A 23,758-nucleotide genomic window follows, 5' to 3' on the forward strand; every position below is an offset into this window, starting at 1 on the left:
GTGCTGCCGTATCCACTGACTTACATCCATAAACAGGAATTAAAAAAGGTGGAGGCAAAAATAATTTGGTATAATTACATCATCATTTTTGCCCCAGCTGTCAAAGTTCACAGAAATAAATGAAACCATGGAAACAAAAATAATGAATTTATGAATTCCAATAAATGAATTATTACTAACATAAACACATTTAATCAGAAATGAATCTGATCGTCACTGCTGCAAAAAGAACAGGAGAGAAGATTTTAAATGATTAACCACTTTTATATATTTTTTTTATTTATTCTTCAGCTCCTCTAAGTTTGTACCTTTTTTAAGATTTTGGTTTTGTCCTACTTTTTACTTTATTGATCGAGATGTGTGTTTTTGTTTTTATTGGTTGTTTAATTTTCAGCAGAGGAGCTTTCACTGTGTTTGGGACAAAAACCCGTGTTGTGTAAGCTGATGCAGAAAATGATCCACAAAAATTCTCCATCCAGCATGTGACATTCAGACCTCTGCTCGGAGGAAGCCTCCTACCACGTGTTCACACTCAGATTGGGCAGCAGTTTCCTCAGATTTACAGATCGGGGTCACACAGAAGAGCTACAGTGAGGTCAGGCTGATGATTTCACAGCAGGCTGGAAAAAGAGCAGAGGTTAAACCTGCTCACTGTGCCTCTGTCAGGCTTCAAACCACAAACTTCACAACAGCGAGAACTCGTGCTTGCTTCGTCGACATGTCTGCATCCTCTATCAAAGCGCAGAAACCTGCAGAGGGATGAACGTCTCTAACACGCAGCAAAATAAGTTTCAACAATAATGCTTGTTGGAACTTTGGTCCCACCAGGCAGCTTCCTCCTCCTCCTGCAGCACCTGCTCCTGCATCATTTCATCCCGTCGGTTTGGGCTGAAGTTTGGCACCGCGTCCGTGCAGGAAGCTGCGGTGGAGCTGCGTCTCTGAGGACGCCGCTGACCCTCGGTGCTGCGACTGGAGGGTGGCGGCTGCAGCGTGGGGACGGGCTCGCTCCAACGCCTTCAGCCAAATGGATGGCTGCCTGTCCCTAACAAACACACACTCTCACACACACATATACACAGGCGTGGCGTTTCTCCCTTCGTGGGCCGGCTGCCCAACGCCACCTTTGGGCCCAATTACCAAGTTGTTTCCATCACTTGGACCGCGAGCCGGTTCCCCTCGGTAAAGTTGCTAATGAGGTTCGGGCTTGCGACCGCTCGTCTCTCAATCTGTCTGCTGACCTTGCCCTTCTGTCTCTCTGGCACTCGCAAGGAGACAGGAAGCCCCCGTCCTGGCAGCCGGGCAGCCGCCGGGAAGGACGCCATGTTGTAGCCCACCGGTTTTCGCAGCGCAGACCGAGCCAGTGCCTCGCTGTGCCTCCAGGCGCCAACACAAACTTGTTATTTCCAAGTGACAATGGGAGGAAAGCAGCGCACGTGTTGGAGACGGTAATTGAATCAAAGTGCGAAGCTTTGGCTGGAAACCGGCCACTGACAACACGTGTCCTCCAGTAGGCCACGGTCACGTGACGCTGGGCCATCAGCATGTTGTAGAGCGCGAGGAGGGCCAGCCAGCGGCAGAGAGCTGGCAGATGGACGCGGCCGCCGTTTCATTAATGTAGGACACCGAAGTTTTTCATGTTCGGCTCGACGAGAGACAAACAGCATCCAGACGCTCGCCACACGTTCATCCCGAGTACGACACGATGCCCTCCTGACGCGTCACTCCGTGGAAACATTCAATCTGTTTCAGTTTATAAGTCAGCATGAACATTTATTGTGAAACCTGGCTGCAGCGGGAAGATCCCATCAAAAAAAAAAAAAAAATCAATAATCAGTCTTTATGGAGGCTATTTAATCTTTAAAAAGATGACGCTTGTGAAGACAATAAATAATAGCAATGTAACAATAAATGGTGAAGGGTCAGAAATATGTGCAGTGTTTAAAACAGAGTCTACAGCATCGTTCTGTTTTAGTTTTCTGAATTATAACTCAGGTTAAAGAGGGAGTGCTTTCATCTTTATTCAGTCCAAACAGTATTGCAAAAACTTCTTTCAGCATTAAAAAAAATCCTGCCAGTAGTTCGTGAAGAGGCACAGAGGGCGAGTGACCTCGGTGCGTTTGTGCTGTCGCTGAGGTGAAGCCTTCAGCAGATGATTTTCTGTCTTTCTTTTGACTGATGTCGTCGTGAATCTGCCTCCAGCTGATTAACACAGTCGTCATCACAGTCAGAGTTTTGTTTAAATGTAGAAATGAGTTTTTGTCTCGTTAAATATAAGATCTGAACTCGACCCCAGTCAGACAGACAAGAGTCTGCAGTGAGCGTGAAGAATAAAGTTACTGACTGAAGTTTCTCCTCAGTGAGACTGAAGGTCCAGTTTGAGAGGATCACAGATCATTTATGATCAGGTAAAAACATCATTTTAGCTGCCAGTCAGATGCTTTGAGTGGCTGGAAGGAGGCCGCCGACATTTCAGTCTCTAATGTCTGAAATCTTGTCATCGCTCTGAACCTGCTGGCTGAAATCGAAGGTGCTTTGATCTGTCAGGCTTCTCAGAGGTGAGGATTTGAGGCTTTTTTATTTTAGAAAACGGACGTCTGACGCTGTGGGAATAGTGAGGACTCACTGTTGTTTAGTGGAAAAGAATTAAAGATCTTTCTCTTGTGACTCATGTGACTTTTGCGTTGTGTTTCCAGGCGGGAAGGCGTTTATGTTCCGCGTGCGGGACCTGAAGGAGGGCACAGTCGTCTACCACCACTCCGACAGCGACTCCACCCGCGACCACGTCGTCTTCCGCATCAGCGACGGTCGTCACAGCGTCCGCCACAAGTTCCCCATCAACATCCTCCCGAAGGACGACTCTCCGCCCTTCCTCATCAACAACGTGGCGGTGGAGGTGCAGGAGGGTGGGGCCGTGCGGCTCGAGGAGTTCATGCTGCTGGCCTCTGACCTCGACTCCAGCGACGACTACATCCTTTATCAGATAGTCTCCGCCCCCCGGGCCGGGCACCTGGTCAGGAGGACATCCGCCCATGAGACAGGTGAGGGCGAGTATTTAGACGTAATAATTAGAGAGGCAATGTGGGCGTGTCTAACGCTGGGACTCTCCCACCCAGAAGAATCAGCCAATCCAAACTCACTCTGATAGGTCAGCTGATTATCAGCTGATACTGACCTCAATGACCAGAATCACCTCTGTGGTAAATAAATGTTTGTGATACTCGATTTCTGTTGAATTTAATGGTTTTGAAGGGTAAAGGTAAATGTTCACCACAGTCACATGACTAGGGGTCACACCACTGAGCTCCTGGGGGACGCTCAGCTTTACTCACTGAACCACAAACACATTCAGAAATAATCTACAAGGGGGTGAAAATGCTGATTTCTGGGTGAGAGGGCTCAGTCCTGCAGCTCTCTGCTGTAAACCATCATGTTCCTGCACTGCTGGTCTCTGAGCTCTTCTGTGCTCTCCCTGCAGGGTCACCGGTGGCCAGCTTCCTGCAGAGGGACCTGATCCAGGGTCAGATCTTCTACCAGCACTCGGGAGATGAGCAGTTTGAGGATGCCTTCGACTTCACGCTGTCTGACAGCCACCGGCCGCCCAACCTGTCGCAGACATACGTGAGTCGGCTCTGGTCTGAGAGAGTGACAAGTCTGAATGTCGCTTTGAGACCTCCTCTTCCTCTCACCTCTTCCTTCCTCTTCCTCCCCGTGTGCAGACGGTGGTGGTGCACGTGTTCCCGGTGGAGGACCAGGTGCCAGTCGAAGTTCCCGGCAGCGTCCGCTCGCTGACAGTGAAGGAGACGGAGGTGGTTTACATCACCCAGGCTCACCTTCACTTCACAGACCGAGAGCACCCAGATGCTGACCTCACCTATGTCATTACACAGCCCTGCTTCAGCCCGCTACATCCTGGGTAAGGACCCGGCTGCCAGCTTAGCTTTGACAGAGGAGAAAGAGCAGACCCTGTGACTGAGAAACTAACTATCGTGTTTGTATTCGTTTTCAGCCTGATGGATGCAGGACGTCTGTTTTACACCGACAGCACCAACGCCATGAAGAAGGACCACACAGCGCCCGTGCTGAAGTCCTTCACTCAGGTATGCAGCACCTGCTTGATTCTAATACATATGAAGGAGTCGCTGCTGGAGGGGAGAGTGGCGTGGCTGGCGAGGTTGGCATGGGTTGGGCTTTTGCAGGTTAAGATGTAAATTTCTTGTTTTCTCCTAGCATGCTGTGAACCACATGAAGGTGGCCTTCATGCCGCCGGTCGAGGACATTGGGCCCGAGTCGCTCTTCGTCCAGTTCGTCTTCTCAGTCAGCGATCACCACGGCGACACCGTCTCCGGCCTCATCTTCAACATCACGGTTACCCCTGTCGATGACCAGGCGCCAGAGGTCAGAGGTCAAACAGGCGGAGCCTCTGGTTTGACCGTGCTGTGGACGTCGTGCTGAATCTCTCTGTGCTCCTCAGGCTTTCACCAACCTGCTTCGGGTGGAGGAGGGCGGCGCGGCCTTCGTGACGGAGGAGCACCTCTTGGTCCGGGACCGGGACAGTCGAGAGGAGGCGCTGAGGGTGGAGATTCGGAGCACGGCTCGTCACGGCCGGCTGGAGCTGCGGGGCCAAGCGCTGCAGCAGGGAGGCGGGTTTACCCTGCAGGAACTGAGAGGGCTGGGCATCAGGTGAGACCCGGGTCAGGTGGTTCTGGACGTGCCGTGGTGATCTGAGCTCAGCGATCACTCTGAGAGCTCTCTGGTTTTATCCGCTGCTTCAGCAGATGGGTGTGTTTTCACCGGTGATGTAACGCCGGAGGGTTTTTCTGATTTCAGAGGATTCGGTTTCAGAGGTTCCGAAGTTTTCAGGTGATCATGAAGCCGCTCACCGCGCTGTGGTCGACTGTTTGCAGTCAGTCTTGGTTTCTTAGAGCAGAAAGCACGGAGCGGATTTAGTGCCAGCTTTTCTACTCCTCACTTCCTGTCATGTACCTCCTGCTCGAGTGGTGGGCGTTCACATTAAACATGTTTCTAATAACGAGCTCAGAGTGTGCAGGTAGGTCACCTTTAAAGTGTTTCACCTGCACCTCTGTTTTAAACGTCCACTGAACGTTTAGATAAACCAATTATTGTTCCTGTTTTGCAAAACTGTTTTGTTGCTTTTGCTCGTCTCACATTCATTTGTAGGTGATGTATGATTTCTTGTTCCAGCACACACGTCAGATAGAAACGCTGCAGTTTGTTCCTGTGAGTGATGCTGCTGTTTTTGCTGTTGTCGTGTTCTTCTGAAACCTCGCCCTGCAAAGAGCGCCAGTCACGTAAAATCCAACCAGCCGGTGGCTGTAACCGTGTGGTGTTCAGGGACCCCGGGTCACTCACCAGCCAGCAGTTTGTGTTCTTAAAGTTCACGAAAATCAGAAAGTTTCTTCTTTTTTTGAATGTTTAAGGCATCCAACATTTTTTTCCAGTTGTCCTTAGGTGACTATGAGTATTTCTGTAATTAGCAGCTGTAATCTTTCTATTTTACTATATTTATACTCGGAAGCCAGGTTCTTGTTTTAGCTGAAACCCACATCAGGCTTCATGTTTTATATATTAAGAATTTCTTTGTTAATGCGATGATTAGAGGCAGACTCTGTCAACACGTGACTTTGACTCGTCGACTCATCGTTTTCTTTTGTACATTTAATAACATTTTTATTCCGCAATTATTTTGTGCCAGTTTATTTTATGACATTAATGTTTGATTTTATTGTATTTATTAAGATTCAAGCTTTTTATTGAGTTTTACTTTGTGTAATTATTCAGATTAAATTAGACTCAGTATTGTGCTTGACCTTTACCCCTGGCTTACCGCTGTTGGAAAGTTCACAAGAGGTTCAGTAGTCTCCATTTAAAAAGCAGAAAATCTGGGCTCTAAACATCATCAGTGTTTGTAGAAGCTGCTGATGTCACCGATGTTTGACTAAGGAGCTGGTCACAGGTCAGCGTGACGGCATCTCTGTGTTTCAGGTACATCCACGATGACTCTGAGACCACTGAGGATGTCGTTGGTCTCAAGGTGTCGGACGGTCTGAACTCTGTGGACGTCGTCCTGCACGTTCAGGTGAATCTACTGAATAAAGGTGTCACCTGCTGAGCACTCAAAGGTTTCTACTGACATGTAACAAGTGAAGAAGAAGCTGATTATAAAAGTTCAGGTGCTACTGTGGGCGGGATGCTTAGACACTAGCAGAAATCGAAACGGGATAACTTCAGTTAAAAAATCACAGATTAAGACAGGGAGACAAAGAGACACCCGAGTGTTTAACTAGCGACAGTCTGTCTCAGTGGACAGTTTATGGATAAAAGCAAGGTGACACACAGCAACCTAAATCAGAAGAGGTCAGCGTGTTAGGGCATGACCACCTTTTATAGCAATCAGCTCAGTGCTTACAGGTGTTGCTTAACACCTGTAAACATTGAGTCCTGCCCACACAAAACCAGGGGGCAATGCAGAGGAGGAGCAAGCAGAGTGGGAGGGGTCAGCAGATGTGACTGACATTGATGTTGGTGAATGTTTGCTTTCTAGAGTTTCCTATTTCAGTGAACTGTGAGGAGTTTTCACTGGTTGTAGTTCAAACGCGGAGAGAAACCAGAGCGATGACTGTGTGTGTGTGTGTGTGTGTGTAAAAAAGACCAAACACAGCCGGGACTTTTAGCTGGTTAATAAAAACGAAATGTAACCCACCCCCCCCGTCCTCAGGTGCTGCCGATGAACGACGAGCCTCCTCAGCTGGGCGCCCGTCTGCAAGGGGGGCTGAGCTGCGAGGAAGGGGGGCGTGTCCAGGTGACGGTGGACTACCTGTCGGCCACCGACCAGGACAGCGACGATTCCGCGCTGACCTACATGCTCGCCCGGAGACCGAGCAGGGGAGAGCTGCAGCGAGCCGGCGTGACTGTGGACAAGTTCTCCCAGCAGGACGTCCTGCAGGGTCACATCTACTATGCCCACACAGGTGAGCAGGCCAGGCTGCGTTCACGGCACGTAGGAAAAATGTGTGTTCCTTCCGCAGGAAGGGAACCAGCCTTGGCTGAACTCTGGAAAAAGTTTGAATGGGTTATGAAGTAGGTTTGAAAGCAGAAACTAACCCGTGGTGCATTCATAAATGAAATACAATGAAACGAAAGCAGTTCTATAGAAACATTTGTTGTGGACATGCTGTTCTGTTTAAGGCGGGGAGATCGGACCTGAGCCGGTGTTCGACACGGTCACCCTCATCATCTCCGACAGTGAGGCCAGAGGGCCGGACAGCTGCTGCCACGGGGAGGCCCCGCCCCCTCCTGTTCCTCTCCATGGTACACTTCCTGTTTACGATCTGAACATCACAGTTCTTCCTGTCAACGATAAAGTCCCTGCTGTCACTCTGGGTAAGATTCACCAAATTCACAAAAACCACGTGTACAGTTTACACAACAGCCTCATTCACGATGTCACGCGGACGCACCTGTTGGATCTGTGTGAGTGAACCAATCAGAGAGAAGCCCTTAACTTTCCTCTGTAACAGCACCAGAGCCACAAAAAAACTCAAACTGTTATCAAACTACTTTATTGCAAACAGGAAACAGGTTTGTGGTTATTTAAACTGCAGAAATAAAGAAATGTCAAAAATAACAAAAACCATTAAAAAACTGTGCTGATGTTCGCTCACTGATCTCCTTCAGGATTGGCCAGATTTTAGTGAAGCTGACACACGGCGTTCACACAATGTCCTTTCAATGTTGTGTTTGCGTTTACATCTGTGAACTGTAGGGAAGTGTGTGCTTTCATTCCCACTGAAAGGCTCCGTGTGTGCGTGTGCGCATGTGTGTGCTTAATCCTCTCTAACCAACAACACACCATTACCTATCAGTCCAACACACACTCTGTAATGGGAGGGGCAAGGGGGGCTAACATCTCTCACACACACATACACCGTCTCCCAGTCTTCCCAGTGTGTGTCCCAGTGGTCACTGGTCTCCATTGATAACCATGGAGCTCTTCAATCCCTGTTTTTGGCTGTGAGCAGTGAGAATGATCATCCTCTCAGGAGAGAGAGCGCGTGCGTGTGTGTGTGTGTGTGTGTGTGTGTGTGTGTGTGTGTGTGTGAGTGAGTGTGTGTGTGTGTGTGTGTGTGTGTGTGTGTGTGTGTGTGTGTGTGTGTGTGTGTGTGGATAATCTCCTCCACAGTAGAGACATCATCTGTGCATTGTCTCCATTTTCTCTGTTTTAATCCTGAAGATGTTCTTTGGGTTGATTTTCGGTCACAGACGTTTAAACTGTGAGGTAGCTGCACTCAGTGACTCACCTGTCACAGGTGGAGATGATGGGAGATGAGAAACAGCAGGTCTGTGTTGTTAGTCGGTGGTTCCTTTACAAACGGCGCATAATTCCCCAGAAATGATGCTAATCAGGAGTGAAATGTGAACACGATGCTTTATTTCAGGGCAATAAATCAGAACCATTCTAGTAAAAATGAGCCGTCCTCTGAGCTCACAAATAACACTTTGCTGTGAGCTGCATTGTCAGCCTGCTGCTGGCTTGATTACAGCAGGGATGTCAAACACTGTGGGTCAGACCGAAGAAACTCTCCTTCCAGTCAGTCTAATGAAGTTTAACAATGCATTAACTACTCACTATAAAGCCAGAAAATTCTACAGTAGGTGGTTAAAAACGGGGACTTTTCTTTCATGTAACTGTCTATTTATTACTTCATTACCTTGATGTAGTGCAGGGGTGGGCAACTCCAGGCGTTGAGGGCCGGTGTCCTGCAGCTTTTAGATGTGTCCTTGAACCAACACAGCTGATTCAAATGGCTAAATTATGTCCTCAACATGTCTTGAAGTTCTCCAGAGGCTTGGTAGCAAACTAATCATGTGATTCAGATGTGTTGACCCAGGGTGAGATCTAAAACCTGCAGGACACCGGCCCTTCAGGCCTGGAGTTGCTCACCCCTGGTGTAGTGTGAGTAGTCATGGGCAAGGTCTTAACCTAACCCATGACTACCCCAACCTTACCCAAAAGGAAAAACTTGTGAAACTTATGAAAATACATTAAAAAGTTTATGCCCTCCTTCCCATTTTTTAATGAGATCCCGTGGGCCGCATTTCAGTCTTTGCTGGGATGATTCTGGCCCTCGGACCTTGTGTTGGGATCCCCAGGATTACAGTTTCATGAACCAGGGTTTAACCATCGAGGCAGCAGATGAGAAGATGGAGCAGTTTGGGGGTTGGCCGAGTTTTAATGTAACTGTAGGTTGGTGCTCTGATCCTGTCGAGCTTCAGGAAACCGAAATCAGAATGATCTCTAAGTTTAAAGATTTAAAGTTAAACTCAGCATAGAGTTTATTCTGGAGACAGAGCCCTGAGTTTACACTTGCTGGGGTCTTTGTTTAAACTGGCCTGATACTTGGTGTGTGTGTGTGTGTGTGTGTGTGTGTGTGTGTGTGTGTGTGTGTGTGTGTGTGTGTGTGTGTGTGTGTGTGTGTGTTGTCAGCCGGCTAACGAGGTTGGCACTGATGTGTTTTAAATGAAATCTGCTAATTGTCTGGTGGTATTACATGAAAACACACACACGGCTGAGAGATTATCTCACCGTGTGTGTGTGTGGACAGCGGACAATGAGCGTCTTAACTAAACAAAAGACAGAACCTCCATTTCGTGCTCACAATAGGAGACGTGTTAGCCGCAGCTCAGCAGCCAGATCAGCTTAGCGCTGCCGACGGCGGGACGACTCGTAATCCTGCCGGCGGGTCTCCCTGCTCATTCGGCACCGGCGCACAGTTCAGGGCCGAGGGTGGGGTGGTGCGTGTGTGTGTGTGTGTGCATGCGCGTGTGGTGGTGCTGGTGTTTGGGTGGGGGGTTCTTGGTCTAATTAATTAGCAGTGAATAAAGACACAGAATAAGAGCCTTAGTGGAGCGAGCCTCACATCCACGTGTTCCTGTTTTAGGACGACGCTGGTTTATCAGCCAGATCCAGGACTGTCCCTCATTAATGCTCACACCCATCCACTCACATCCGCCCACAGTGTTCATACTCCAACTGAACACAGCAGGCTTAGACCCGCTCCTGTCTGCAGGAAACGGGGGGTGGAGGCTGCAGGTGGAAGGAATTCTGCTCCTGGTCCTGTTTGAGTTTCACTCAATAAAAAAAAAACAGGATTATTAAACGATGCCTGAACTTTAGTTAGAAACTAAACAGGTTTAGTTTCCAGCTGTGAGAGATCTCAGTTTGGGGTAAAGTGTGATGAGGTGGGAGTGAAAGAATGGACAGATTCGCCTGCATGAACCGTCCGCTAACACATGAGGAGCTGGCAGCTCAACATCTACACCTGTACCTATTGTGTACAACATGTCCAGCCCAGAGTTGTGCTAGTGGCTCAGGTGGGCTTCAACATCATGGCAGAAAATAAGCCAGTGCTCCCGTGTGCTTTGAGTGGACATCTCGGTGGACGGTGTGCTTACTGCGTGGCGTGCATGTGTGGAAGCAGTGGAGTTGAAATCCACTATCAGGCGCTCAGTCAGTGTGGCGAGCAGCATAGTTGATAAATGAAGAATGAAGGTGTTGCTGTGTCCTGGCGCAGGCGAGTCCATGCTGGTGGTGGATGAAGGCTCTTCTATCTGTCTGTGCGGGGGGGTCCTCGGAGCGTCAGACCCAGACAGTCCCCCTGAGCAGCTCGTCTTTCACCTGGAGACTCCTCCCCTTCACGGCTTCCTGGAGAACACGCAGCCGATGCCCGGCTCCGAAAAGAGCAACGCGGGAGTGCGAGTCGGTCAGTGTGCGGTGCACGGGCAGAACCTCGGGGAGCCAACTCAGATCTCACTCTAATGTTTGTCTTTTCCCAGAATCCTTCACTCTCAAACACCTGACCTCTGGCTTCATCAACTACGTGCAATCGGAGCACAAAGGGGTGGAGCCAACTGTCGACCAGCTGTCCATCAGTGTGAGCGACGGGCTACATCGCTCCGCCCCCGTCTCCTTCTACATCATTATCAAACCAACCAATGACGAAACACCATCGCTGCTGCTCGCCAACTTCACCGTACGTACACCTGAGACCTGATCAGTAATCGGTCATCAATCAGCTATGACTTGAAGACAGCTGACTGGTTATTAAAAACATTGTCACCTCCCCCCGATTGAGGTGACAAAGCTGTAATTGTGACATCAAACAAGAGAAAATAACAATAAAAACTAAACAAAATTCACACGAGAGTCAAAGTAAAACGATTTCTCTGACTGAAACTGAATCTGCGATGATCCCAACAGCCTCACGGGGGCGCACTCCTCCTGTTCTCTGCAGGTAAAAGAGGGCGGGATGAGGGAGCTAATTCCATCCATACTGGATGGTTTTGACTTGGACGCCCCACCTGAGCTGCTCACCTTCACTGTGGTGCAGCCGCCGGCTCACGGCAGCCTGATTAACAGCATCCACGGCACGGAGGCGGGAGCTGACCTCCTGCACAGGAGCCTCTCTGTCACCTCTTTCACTCTGCAGGAGCTCCGACAAGGTGAGGCAGTCACTCAAACAGGAAGTGTGACAGTAAAATGTGAATACATTCTAGATTATTGGTGTTTTATACAGATGATCATCATTCAAACACTTTGAACCAGGATGACTTTGAACAAGAGCAATAATCGCTTTTTATTTCATATTCGGAGAGGGTAAGCAGCAGGGCCGTGTTCCCAACCATCTAAAAAATAAAAGGCTTTTGGTCCATCCATTTGCTTCTGCTTATCTAAATCAGGGTCGCGAAGGGGCTGGAGTCAATCCCAGCTGTCTTAGAGCGAGAGACTGGGTATGCAATGGACAGGTCACTAACACATAGAGACAGACAACTATTCACACTTATGGGCACTTTAGAGTTTACCTATCCCCACTAACTGCATGTGTTTGGACTGTGGGATGAAGTTGGAGTACCCAGAGAGAACCCATGCATACACGGAGAGTGCATGCAGGAATACCTTGGCCCCAAATCACAGACAAACAGTATCCCACAGTTGTTTATGTTTTTAGACCCATTTTGCACAGAGTAATTTTTTGTATTGACAGCAGTGTTGAATATTCTTACACAGTAAAAACAAAAAAACAACCACGTAAAATAATCACACCATAAAGATGGTTTGTTTTTGTTATTTAAGGCTACGTCCACAGGTACACGGGTATTTTTGAAAACTGAGATTTTCCATTTTCGTTAAAAAAAAAAAAAAAATCCCGTCCTCATGTACAGTTTTGAAAAAAATATCTCCGTCCACATGTAAACAAAAAAAATGAAGTTAAACGCTGTCAAGAATGTGCCAAATCCTAACTGTGAAGAAATGTTGGCCAATCAGAAGTCTAGACGCCTGGGAGTAAAGTACTGAAAAGTTTTTGTGTTTTTCTGGAAAGGCAGCTAATTTTGTGTTACTTTTCAAACACCTTCATCATTTCAAATGTTAATAACTAAAGACAGTATTTTGGATTTTGTCTCACTGACTCCCTTGGCCAGAGTTTATTCAATAAATAAACTGAAAATCAGCCTGAGTGATTCATAATCATAAGTCACAGCGCTGTTAAATATGCCTGATGTAGACTCACAACTTAGGAATGGACAAATGCATACAGCATACATAATTTTAAAAAAATTAAATGTATTCAAAACTGACGACAACATTGGCGTCGGGATTTGGGTTGTGAAAGCGTCTGTGGTGAACGTAGAAGCCACTTCCGAAGTTCACTCTGACGCCTTTGTCTTTCTAAATGGAGGGACAGTAACTGCGTGTGTTTATGTAAAAACTGCAGATAGTCAGATTAACAGCAACAGTATTTTGTCTCTATTCGCCATTGTAGAAATGCATCTCACGTAAACATCACGTGGCGCACAGCGTGATGCCAAAAAAGGCACACACCTTTGACGTTGCGTGACTAAATCTCCGTTTTCCTCGTCCACAGGTAAATGCAAGAACAGACTTTGAAAACTCCACACTGGCAGGAGTTTTTCAAAATCTCAGTTTTCAGTGATCCAAAACACTGTTTACGTTTGGACGAAAGGCCCAAATGCATAGGAAAAGATGCATTTTCAAAAATACTCGTGTACATGTGGACGTAGTGTAAGAGTTAGTAGTTCATTTTATTGCTACCTGTAATTTATTGCAGTTAATTTTTATTTGTTTAATTGCTTACAAAAGGTTCGAGGAGTGAAATAAACTGCAATGGAGTTTGAAAAAAAATATGTGTGTGGTTGGAGGATGTGTTTGTGCCGGGCAGGGGGGGTCGCAAAGATTTTCTTGTAAAACAACGGGGGGCCTACCAAAAAAAGTTGGGGAGCTACTGGCCTAGCCCTTACCCTAACCATCAAAATGAATGCCTAACCCTAAACCTAATCATAACCCAGCTGTAACCCTGTCACTAAAATCACATTTTGAAATACATGTAGTAACAAATTGCTGAAGTTGGTGGTATTGTACAGTGATTCCTAAATGTCGATTAAAAAAACAAAAAAAAAAACCCCCACATTTTGAGTCTAAAAAATGCCTTCAAACTTGTTGGGACCAGGATGTTAGTCCCCATAAGTATAGTTAACATCAATTAAATTCTTATTTATATTGCACCAAAACACAACAACAGTTGCCTAAAGGCGCTTTATATTGTACAGTAGATCGTACAATAATAGATACAGAGAACCCCCTATGAGCAAGCACTTTGGCGACAGTGGGAACATCCAATTTTTTAACCCCATAAAGATATGAATACATGCTCACAGAAACACACTGCTCCATATTTTCTGTTTTCCTCCTGCAGGCATGAGGATCGTCTACATGCACGATGACACAGAAACCCTGAAGGACGCCGTGGCTCTGCGGCTGACAGATGGTGTCCATGCAGTCGAGGGAACAGTTCAGGTCACCGTGCTGCTGGTCAACGACGAGAAACCACGACTGCTCAAGTACACACACACACACACACACACACACACACACACACACACACACACACACACACACACACACACACACACACAGACAGAGTGGTGTTTGCTCACCCTGATGTGGATCTGGCTTCCTGTGGGTCTGAAATTAAAATCAGGTGAAAGGAGGCTGAACATGTTTTACATTTCCTGTGACTTTGCTGCAGGAATTAAAAATGCAGCTGCTGCAAAATGTTTTTCTTCTTGATGGTTTTGTGTCATTTGCTGAACATCGTTTTCAATTTGTCACACACATTTATTCTCGTTGTTATGAAGTTAATGTTCTTGTCCCTAAAAACCTCAGAAACATGGTGTCACACAGAAATATCTAAGACTGCCTTCCTTTGTCTGAGACCAAACACGGATGTCAGCAAGTAGAAGACAAAAGTTAATTACATGCAGCAGAGGTGTGTTAACACACAGGAACACTCAGTGCATCATGGGAATCCCCCAGCACCCTACACCTGTTGCAGCATAACTATGGGAGGATTTGGCTTCACCTGATCCAACCCTAACTATATGCTTTAGCAAAAAGGAAAGTTTGAAGCCTGATCTTAAAAGTAGAGCTAGTGTCTGTCTCCCGAATCCAAACTGGAAGCTGGTTCCATAGAAGAGGGGCTTGAAAACTGAAGGCCCTGCCTCTCATTCTACTTTTAAATACTTAAATACAAGAAGTAAGGCGTCAGTGCTCTAGTGGGGTAATATGGTGCTATAAAGTCATTAAGATAAGACCTGATTATTTAAGACCTTGTATGTGAGGAGATTTAAAACTCTTTAAAGGTTTTCAGGGAGGAAGTAAAGAGAAGCTGTGAAGGAGTTGAAATGTTTTGGGTTTAGTTCCTCTCGTCACATGGACCTACTATAATTTGGATTAGATTGAGCTTTATGGAAAGAAACTTCTGCCTCCGCACAGCAGGCGGCACTGCTGCACAGGGAGGGGGAATTACCTGCACAGTGTGACAACAGAGCAGCAAAAATCCGTTTAACTGTCACAAACTGCTACAGAAACAAGTGCAGTAAATTCTTAATACGGCGTAAAAACTCTAAAAATAAAAGTTTATGTGTGATGCTCAGTCCAGGTGTTTCCACCTCACACCTGTACCTCTGTTGTTCCTCTGCAGTCTGAGCGTTGGACCCTAAAAGTTGAAATTCAGAAATCTCTCCGGCTCCGATCGCGTCACCTTTTGAGCTGTTTAGAATTTTTTGTGTTGTTTGGGTGTTCGGATATTCGTTTAAGTCCTGAACTGTCAGCAGACGTCCGGTTTAACATCTGTCTGCAGCTGCTGTGTAATCCAGAGCATTTGGGGAGGGGGTGGTAGGTGCGTGTGACCTGTGACCCCCTCCTCCCCCATCCTTAGTGTTTTCATTCCACTGATTGTGAATTTGCATCCTTGACTGGGCTCCCACCCACTGTCCCTCACCCCCTCCCCTGCGCCGTCCCCAGATCAGCTGTGTTGGTGGGGGTGGAGGTTGCTGGCGGAGGCTGAGCTGGTGCTGTAAAGGCCGCCGAGGCAGAAATAACACAGAGACTTGGCAGATGCCGGCCGCCTTGTTTTCCCGTTTCCTGCAGGATGGACGTGGCAGCTTCACTCCTGCGTGGATTTTACTTCCGAGTGAAGAAGCAGCCAGATGGTTCCTGATGTTCAACACCGCCCCACCTCAAAAAAACAAAAAAAGACCCCACCACCAGCACCACCAACATCTCCACCATCCTACAGGAAAAGCCTGCTCACACAAACCTTCACCCTCCTGCTCGTGACTCACATCAAACGGCTTCTGTTCGTGTTTTCTTCGAGTCCTGTAGGGCGAAACGTGTTTGATGATAAAAATAAAGCAAGATGTTTTTAAAGTCAGAAATATTTTTTGTTAAAGTCATCCAGAGTGCAGCTAAAAGATGAAGCTGAAGCAGACCAATATTTTCTGTTCTCCACCTCTGCGCTTCATCTCTGCACTTCACCTCAGAGATGTTGGTTCGCTCTTGGTGTTGTGACATACAGATGCTCTTAGAGGGTCAGTGTCATTACCTCCTCTCTGTCTGCAGTTTTGTTGCACAGGAAACAAGTTTAAGTGAACTTTTGTCTCACTCTGAACACAGATCTGCCAGGAGGGGGCACTCAAACATCTGTTTAACTTTAAGTTAAACAGATGTTTGAGTTGAACTCCATGCAGGATGGAAGTTATGAGCATGCTGAGAACAGAAAAATGTGCTTGACCACAAACGTAATGAGAAATTTTCTTCTGTGGTGTTTCAGGAATGCTGGACTGCAGGTGGACTCAGGTGAGCTCAGGGTGATCTCCAGTGTGGTTCTGGAGGCTGAGGACCTGGACACGCCCCCAGAACAGGTGTACTACTTCCTTAATGTTGCTCCGCGGTTTGGAAAACTGCAGCTGAAGGTGTGTGTGTGTGTTTGTGCATGCGTGTGTGTGTTTACTGAGTTTTACTTCTATAATAAGCAAAGATTTCAGTTTGAGTTGTTTCCAGGTTAAAAGTTTAAAGAGGAGGGGGGAAGGAAAGAAGGAAGAATTAAAGGAGGAAAGGGAAGGAAAAAGAAAGGAACAAGGGAGGATGAGAGGAGTAGAGGAAGGAAGGAAGGATTGAAAGACTAAGGATGGAATCAAGAGGAGGAAAATAATTAGAAAAGGAGAAAATGAAGGAAAGGAGGAGTGAAGGGAGGATGAAGACAACAAATGGTAGAATAAAGTAAGGGAATAAGAGCGGAAAGAGAAAGGGAAGAGAGGAATGAAGGATGGGAGGGGAAGTGGCAGAAACAGGAAGTCAGGTGTGTGTTTGTGCAGGTGTTAAATCCTCCTGATTAAATTGTGACCTGAGGCTGGTGTGAGACGTTGAAGGTGACTCGTCTTCCTGCCGCGTCTCTTCCTGATCCGAGCGTCTCGCCCGCAGACGACGTCGGGGTGGAACGAGCTGACGGCGGGTCAGAACTTCACACAGGGCGACGTGGAGATGAACCGACTGTGGTACCAACACACCGCCGCCACCAACGCAGCCGGCTTTAAAGGTCACGACAGCTTCCGCTTCACCCTCAGCGACCTGGACAACGAGTCTCCGGCTCAGAGCTTCTTCATCTCTGTGCACGTGATGCAGAAAGGTCAGAGGTCACAGAGAGTTTCAATGCAGAGAATTCAGCAGTAACACTTTTATCCAGGTCATGATTTTATTTCATGTTTTCTCGCACTCACACACACACTCACTCAAACACACACACACAGGGCCCTGTGTGGCCCTGTTTCATTCATTATTGAGCGCGCCCCCTTCCTGCCGGTTTTACCAGTCGGATGAACACGCTGCCGTGGGTCTGCGGCCCTTCTGGCTTGGCGCCCTGTGATCCTGGAGGAACAGAGAGGTGAGAAATGGCCGACCTCCTCGGCTGCTGAATAATTAATGGCGGGGAGGTGGAGCAGCTGTGGAGGGCGCCGCCTCACCTCCTCTGGGTGCTTTTTAGTTGAAAAGTTGAACTTGGGCCCTGACTGTCACATGTATTATGTAGGCAATCGCTCGGTCCCCTCTGACACCTGAACGCTCCCTCTGACTGCCTCCAGGGGACATCGTGGTGCTGAGCAGGCCAGTGCACCTGAGGGAGGGGCAGCGTGTCGTCCTGAACACTGACATCCTGCTGGCATCAGACTCGACTGGCCGGCCCGAGGAGCTGGTCTACACGGTGTCTGACCCGCCGCGTCACGGCCTCGTCCACGCCGTCCACCGGCCTGGAGTCCCGCTACTCAGCTTCACCCAGCTGGACGTGGCTGCGCACCGAGTCTGCTACACCCACGACAACAGCCATGATGCCGAGGCTGACTCCTTCAGGTGAGAGTTGGAGCTCAGAGCAGCTTCTTTTAATGACAGCCGCTGTGCAGGTGAAGGCGGAGCCTGATTTTAAAAAAAACAAACACTCCGGGTTTTCTCTCTGCTCTTTTTCCAAGAACCATTACAGTGCAATCTGTCAGCTTTCAAACCGTTGCTGTGTGTTTGTGTGTTACACACGGTGTGTTCTTTAGTATATTTAAGTTTACCCCACCTGCCCTCCGAGGTCATCTGCTAGTGTTCTCCGGACCAATTCCTTGATTTAAGGACACTTCCTGGAGGTTCTTTTCTGACCGTGCATTAAAGATTTAAGATGCTTGCTGAAACTCCGTCACTGTGTCGAAACACTGAATCTCAACTTGAGATGGCCGCTTTTCCCTGAGCCTGGTTCTGCCGGAGGTTTCTTCCTGTTAAAAGGGAGTTTTTCCTTCCCACTGTCGCCAAAGTGCTTGCTCATAGGGGGTCATATGATTGTTGTGTTTTTGTCTTTGAATGCAGGGTGGGTAGAGTCTACCTTACAATATAAAGTGCCTTGAGGTGACTGCTGTTGTGATTTGGCGTTATATAAATAAAATTGAATTGAGTTCTGCAGGTGGTAGCTCTGGTTCTGCTCACAAACGGTCCTCCTGCTGCAGGTTCTGGTTAGAAGAAGCTTCCAAAACAGAACGAGGAGGAGGTTGAGTGATATTGAGGACCAACAGGAACCTGACCAACCTGCATATGTCAGATGGCAACTATTAAACACAGTGAATTTTCAAAATAAAAGTGATGCTTTCAGAGTGGTTAAGGTCTTATGAAGTTTTAAAACCTTGTTGTTGTTAAATAAGAAATCTAATTGTCAAGAAGAATATTTTAGTCCTTAAATCACTGCCCCCCCCAAACACACACACACAAAACTATCACACACAACATTTGGCCAACAAAAGAAAACTGGGCACGGAGACAAGAGGAAAAAAGGCTCAGCATCAGGAGACGAGAGGCTTTCCCTGCTGCAGTATGTTTATCTGCTTTTCCAGCCAATTTGGCAGCGGTTAGGGTTTTGAGGAGGAGGAGGGGAGCATGCTGGTGTGTGCAGACCCCGGGTTTGTCACCCAGACCTCTGCTGCCCCAGCCGGCTGGCTATCTGGCTCCAGAACACCCATCAGATCACAGCCAAGACTGAGAGAGAGAGCCACACTCTGACGGCTTCCAGAGCAGCTGAATTATAATGAATTACAGTAGTCCAGCCTGGAAATAATAAATACATGAACTAGTTCTTCTGCATCACTCTGAGACAGGGTGTTTCTAATTTTAGAGATCCTGCACAAATGTTCTTCCATTTGTCCTACATATTTGTTTAATATGTGCACTGAATGACATGCTGGTCTGGTGTTACTGGAGTAAGTATCTGGTTAGATACCATATTTGTAAGATTTTAGGTTTGAGTACAATAACCTCGGTTTTATGTGAATTTAGAAGCAGAAAATTAGAGGTCATCCAGGTCTTTGTCTTTAAGACATCCCTGCAGTTTAAGTAGTTGGTGTGTGTTATCTGGCTTCACACAGAAAGTTGGGTGTCATCTGCATAGTGAAAGAGTGTGCTGTGTTTCCTGTGGAGCTCCAGCTGATTATGTCTGTTTAAGTTGTGGCTGTGTAGAACCGATAGCGAGTGAGTTCATCATTTATCATCAAACATCAATTGAACGAAATAAAACCTGTGATAAGCTGCGGGAATTAATAACTGCTTTCGCTGATTAGATTCCTCCATCCGCTGACTCCAGTGGTTGTAGCTGTGGTGCATGAATGTGGATAACTGATAATTGAACACTTTCTTTACTACCTCACACCTCAGCACCTGCATTCATGTTAGAGCTATACAAATGACTTTAATTTATTGATGTTTTCATTTTGTGTATTTTCTTTTTGATTGGCTGCTGGGGGACAGTAATTTCCAGACTTTTGAGAGGAAGTATTTCTTATCTTGCGAGGTTTACAGTTAGAGTTTAGGCTTCAACTACACTGGATTTCCTTTAATTCTGATCACGTTCCTAGTATCGGAATCAGATCTGGAATCAGAATCGGGGTGAAACAGCTTTCATCAGCGTAAGCCTGTCAGCTTTAGAAGGCACAGACAAACTCAGTCTCATGTAGTTCAGACCACTACAGTTATATATTCAAGGAGGAGGAAATGTCCCCTTTTTAACTTCTGAAAACATCAAAATAAGGTCACGAAGCTAAAATCACGAACAGCCCGACGAGTCAGAAGATGAAGAAAAACCAGTTTGAACATCGTGTCTCAGTTAGTTAGTGTGTCTCTGTCATGGAACAACACAAATATTTAACCTCAATCAAAAACTAGTAATGATGTGAAAATCTTTTATTCTTCAACATTAACGCTGGCTGCTTAGGACCCTCTGGAAGGCCGGATTTGGCCCCCGGGCCACATGTTTGACACCCTCTTTTAGAGTCTGAGTTTGAGCTGTGGCTGGATTTACCTTTAACTGATGATGTGGGTTAGGACTCAGGTGCACACGTGTGTGTGTGTGTGTGTGTGTGTGTGTGTGTGTGTGTGTGTGTGTGTGTGTGTGTGTGTGTGTGTGTGTGTGGTGACAGCAGATGATGAATGTGTATTATTAGAAAAATAACAACAACGTTGGCACCAGAGCACGGCCGTCCCTGGGCAAACGTGGACGCTACTGCAGCCAGATGTTACACCAGGACTGTGTGTGTGTAGGCCTGGGGCAGTTTGTCAGCTGCAGGGCTGAGAGGCAGATTGTGTTGGCAAAGAGCAGAGAGGACAAAACACACACACACATACACACAGACACACACTGGTTTGGGGGACACTGCCTCAACCTGAGGACAATGTCCTGTATAACATGTTCTCCCATCGGGAGGCGCTGCAGAACTGAGTTGAAGCTAAATATCAGATCAGTTTCTAACTGCTTCCACTCTTCTCTCCTCAGTTTTGTTGTTACAAACGGTGACTCGTCTCGCAGCTCCACCCTCCACTTCACCATCGAGCATGGTGACCGCATCCCGCCCACCCTCAGCCGCAACGTTGGCCTCCGGCTGCAGGATGGCTCCACAGTGACCATCACTTCGGACCAGCTGCAGCTCACCGACCCCGACACTACCACCGCCAACCTGGGATACGTCATCACGCAGCTGCCGCAGCACGGGAAGCTGCTGCTGAGAGGCACGCCGCTACCCTCGCCGCCCCGGTTCTCCCAGACGAACGTGGACGACCTCCACCTGACTTACCAACACGACCCGAGCAGCCCTGCGAAGATCGACGGGTTCTACTTTATGCCGAGCGACGGACACAACAGGGGCTACCTGGAGTTTGGGCAGCTGAGGGAGGAGCCTGCTGTGTTTGACATACAGGTGAGCCACGAACGCAAAACACAACTCAGAGGAAGTAACAGGAAGTAACACAACACAGGAAGTCTGAACATTTCAGTTCAGTTTTTCTTATATAACCAAAAATCACATCAACAGTCACCTCAAGGCGGTTTTTTGATAAGGTAAAGATTCTACAATAATACAAAGTAAACCTCAACAACCACGTGACCCCTGTGACCGGGGGACAGTGGGAAGGAAAAACTCAATTTAATCAGGCAGAAAACTCCAGCAGAACCAAACACTGACTGCAGGGTCAGAGGTCAGTGTGGCTCAATCCACAGGTAGAATTACTCTATTCATCTCACAGCAGAAACGCGAAATTTTAATAATAACTAAAGCAGGTCAGACGGAGCCCAAAAAACAACGATCTGGACCTCTGCACACGGCTTCAAACCAGCAACTTCCAGCAGTGAAAATGGACCAAACACAGGAGGTGCTGGTCCTGATCTGGAACCAGTTCCAGGTTTCCACTAAAAGCCTGATTTTGACCCAGAGTTGGATTCCTCCCCACAGGTTACCTGCTGACGGGCAGCCAGGTGGCTAACACCATTGCCTCGAGCCTCTGAGACTCTGGAGGCCACCTGTGATTGGACCAAACATCGAATAGTTTGTGTGTGAGAAGGATATCAGTGAAATGTGTGTGTGTGTGTGTGTGTGTGTGTGTGTGAAGCCATTAGAGCAGGGAGCATCCATGAAAAGCAGCAGAGCAGAGGATCCCCTCACAGAGGAGCAGCTCATGCCTGCAGCACAAATCTCTGACCTGATGATGACATAGATGTTATGTCTGTTTGTGTTTGGACATAACAGATGCGACCCGGATGAATGAAACTGGGCTCCTTCCTCTGTTCTTTAAAATATTAGAAACCGAAAAAGCTGCAGATCACTGAGATATTAAAGGACCTTGTCTTATTCAGATGTTCTGTTCCTGCTCTGAAAATGAATTACACACACCAAAAAAGAGCTGAAGTCAGAGGATGGCATAAGCTTCATCAGTGTCAGCAGAATCATCCATGAACAGACTCATACATAGGACATCGGTGACACCTGGTGGTCAGGCAACTGAACTGCAGGCAGAGAGAGAGAGAGACGGGTAAAATAACACACACTGATCAGTTTCTGCTGCTTCTGCACAAAGTTCTCTGAAATATCCAGAACATAAAAATCCTGAGATGAAGTGCAGCAGGCCTTTTCAGGAAAAGGAGGCACTGAGAGAACGAGGGGGAGATGATTTGTGCTCAGTTTGATGACAACAGCAGCGTAAAAGCGCCTTCCACCGACCGCCTCTGCTCAGATCTTAAATCAGGATGACAAAGGATGACCTGAAGCTCCGCCAACATGTGATGTCACATGCTGCTGTTTCTGATGTCACTTCCTCCATCACCTTTGAATCTGTCGCTTCCACAGATTTGAGTTTCTGTAAAGTGCTAAAAGAGCGACGCTTTCTTGGGAAGCCGTAAGCCTGACTGAAGCCCGACTGTTATCTCTGCATGACCGACAAATCATCCTCATCCTCTCCTCTGAACTTCGTCTGAAGACACGTTCCAGAAAACACTGTTTGTTAAACTGTTCATTCAGGTCTTGAAGTGAGATGATGAGTTGATGACGGATGCACAAACGAAGTGTTTCCCTAAAGAAAATAAAAAAGTTTTTTGCGTGTGTTTGACTCGTTTGGTTTCTTTTCGATTCCTGCTGCTCAGTTTCCTCTGATCTTCGTCCCCCTGAAGTGCTCGCTGTTTCTGTGTTACTGATTTAACTTCCTGCTGTGTTCAGGTGGATTGGGTCGACCGGACGCCTCCCACTCTGACCACCAGGGGGAGTCCCAGCACCGTGGTGGATCTGGGCGGCGGCCGTTACGGAATCTTCATCACCAGCAGAGAGCTGCAGGCCTCAGACCCTGACAGCCCCACAGAGGAGCTCGAGTTCTCCATCAGCAGACCTCCACTCTTAGGATACCTGGAGAACGCCGCCACAGGTGTGCGAGGAAACTGATGGTTGCTTACACAGGCTCACCTGTGCAGGGCTCACGTGCAGTCAGATTAAAAGCCTTCCTTCTCTTCCTCTTCCTTCTCTCGCTCCATCAGGGTCGTACATCAAAGGTCGTTTCACGCAGCGTGACGTGGATCGGCGAGCCGTGATGTTCGTCCTCCCCGCTGACGTGGAAGTGACGTCTGACAGCTTCCTGTTTGTCCTCAGAGATCCGGCAGGAAACGGCGCGTTGCCTCAGACGTACGTTTTTTTTGTTTTTTTTTAACTTTATTTATCACATTATAGACATACAGTCAGGTAAAACAGGGATCACATAAAAGATAACATTGTGGTAGTACAATGAGGAACAGAAAGAGTGACAAAGACAGTGAGACAAAAGTGAGTACAAAAAATAAAATAAATTAAGGGGAACAAAAATAAACAAAAGTTTGCAAGAGCCAAAATCAAGTTAGCAGTTTCAATCGGTTACAGATGTTAACAGTCTTGAGAGCCTTCGTGTTTTTTGATGAGGAGATTGTCCTTATATATTGTGCAAGTTCCATTTTTAATACAAGAAGTTCAGGCTTTCTGCCGAGGACTTTGATTTTGTGTATATGAAATTTTGCCAAAAATA

The 23,758-nt window shown here is 47.3% G+C and overlaps 1 protein-coding gene across 5 annotated transcripts in view; it reads left to right on the forward strand.

The window, feature by feature from the left end:
- Nucleotides 1–23,758, forward strand: part of frem1b (Fras1 related extracellular matrix 1b) — a 45,990-nt gene that overhangs the window by 17,492 nt on the left and 4,740 nt on the right. For all 5 annotated transcript variants that reach the window (XM_086282795.1, XM_086282794.1, XM_086282793.1 and 2 more), the window contains 19 exons: nt 2,694–3,038; nt 3,476–3,618; nt 3,717–3,913; nt 4,007–4,097; nt 4,228–4,395; nt 4,472–4,680; nt 6,004–6,097; nt 6,737–6,989; nt 7,207–7,401; nt 10,593–10,781; nt 10,855–11,051; nt 11,313–11,520; nt 13,791–13,935; nt 16,209–16,350; nt 16,859–17,063; nt 17,515–17,779; nt 20,721–21,141; nt 22,930–23,131; nt 23,241–23,385. In XM_086282795.1, the coding sequence (XP_086138921.1) occupies nt 2,694–3,038; nt 3,476–3,618; nt 3,717–3,913; nt 4,007–4,097; nt 4,228–4,395; nt 4,472–4,680; nt 6,004–6,097; nt 6,737–6,989; nt 7,207–7,401; nt 10,593–10,781; nt 10,855–11,051; nt 11,313–11,520; nt 13,791–13,935; nt 16,209–16,350; nt 16,859–17,063; nt 17,515–17,779; nt 20,721–21,141; nt 22,930–23,131; nt 23,241–23,385 (3,814 nt within the window). The remainder of the gene's footprint in view (nt 1–2,693; nt 3,039–3,475; nt 3,619–3,716; nt 3,914–4,006; nt 4,098–4,227; nt 4,396–4,471; nt 4,681–6,003; nt 6,098–6,736; nt 6,990–7,206; nt 7,402–10,592; nt 10,782–10,854; nt 11,052–11,312; nt 11,521–13,790; nt 13,936–16,208; nt 16,351–16,858; nt 17,064–17,514; nt 17,780–20,720; nt 21,142–22,929; nt 23,132–23,240; nt 23,386–23,758) is intronic.

Source organism: Aulonocara sp. 'chitande type north' Nkhata Bay, linkage group LG23 (genome assembly GCF_057382095.1).
Source record: "Aulonocara sp. 'chitande type north' Nkhata Bay isolate Kocher_YH1m ecotype deep benthic linkage group LG23, A_spYH_male_GT1.1, whole genome shotgun sequence".
Lineage (NCBI taxonomy): Eukaryota > Metazoa > Chordata > Actinopteri > Cichliformes > Cichlidae > Aulonocara > Aulonocara sp. 'chitande type north' Nkhata Bay.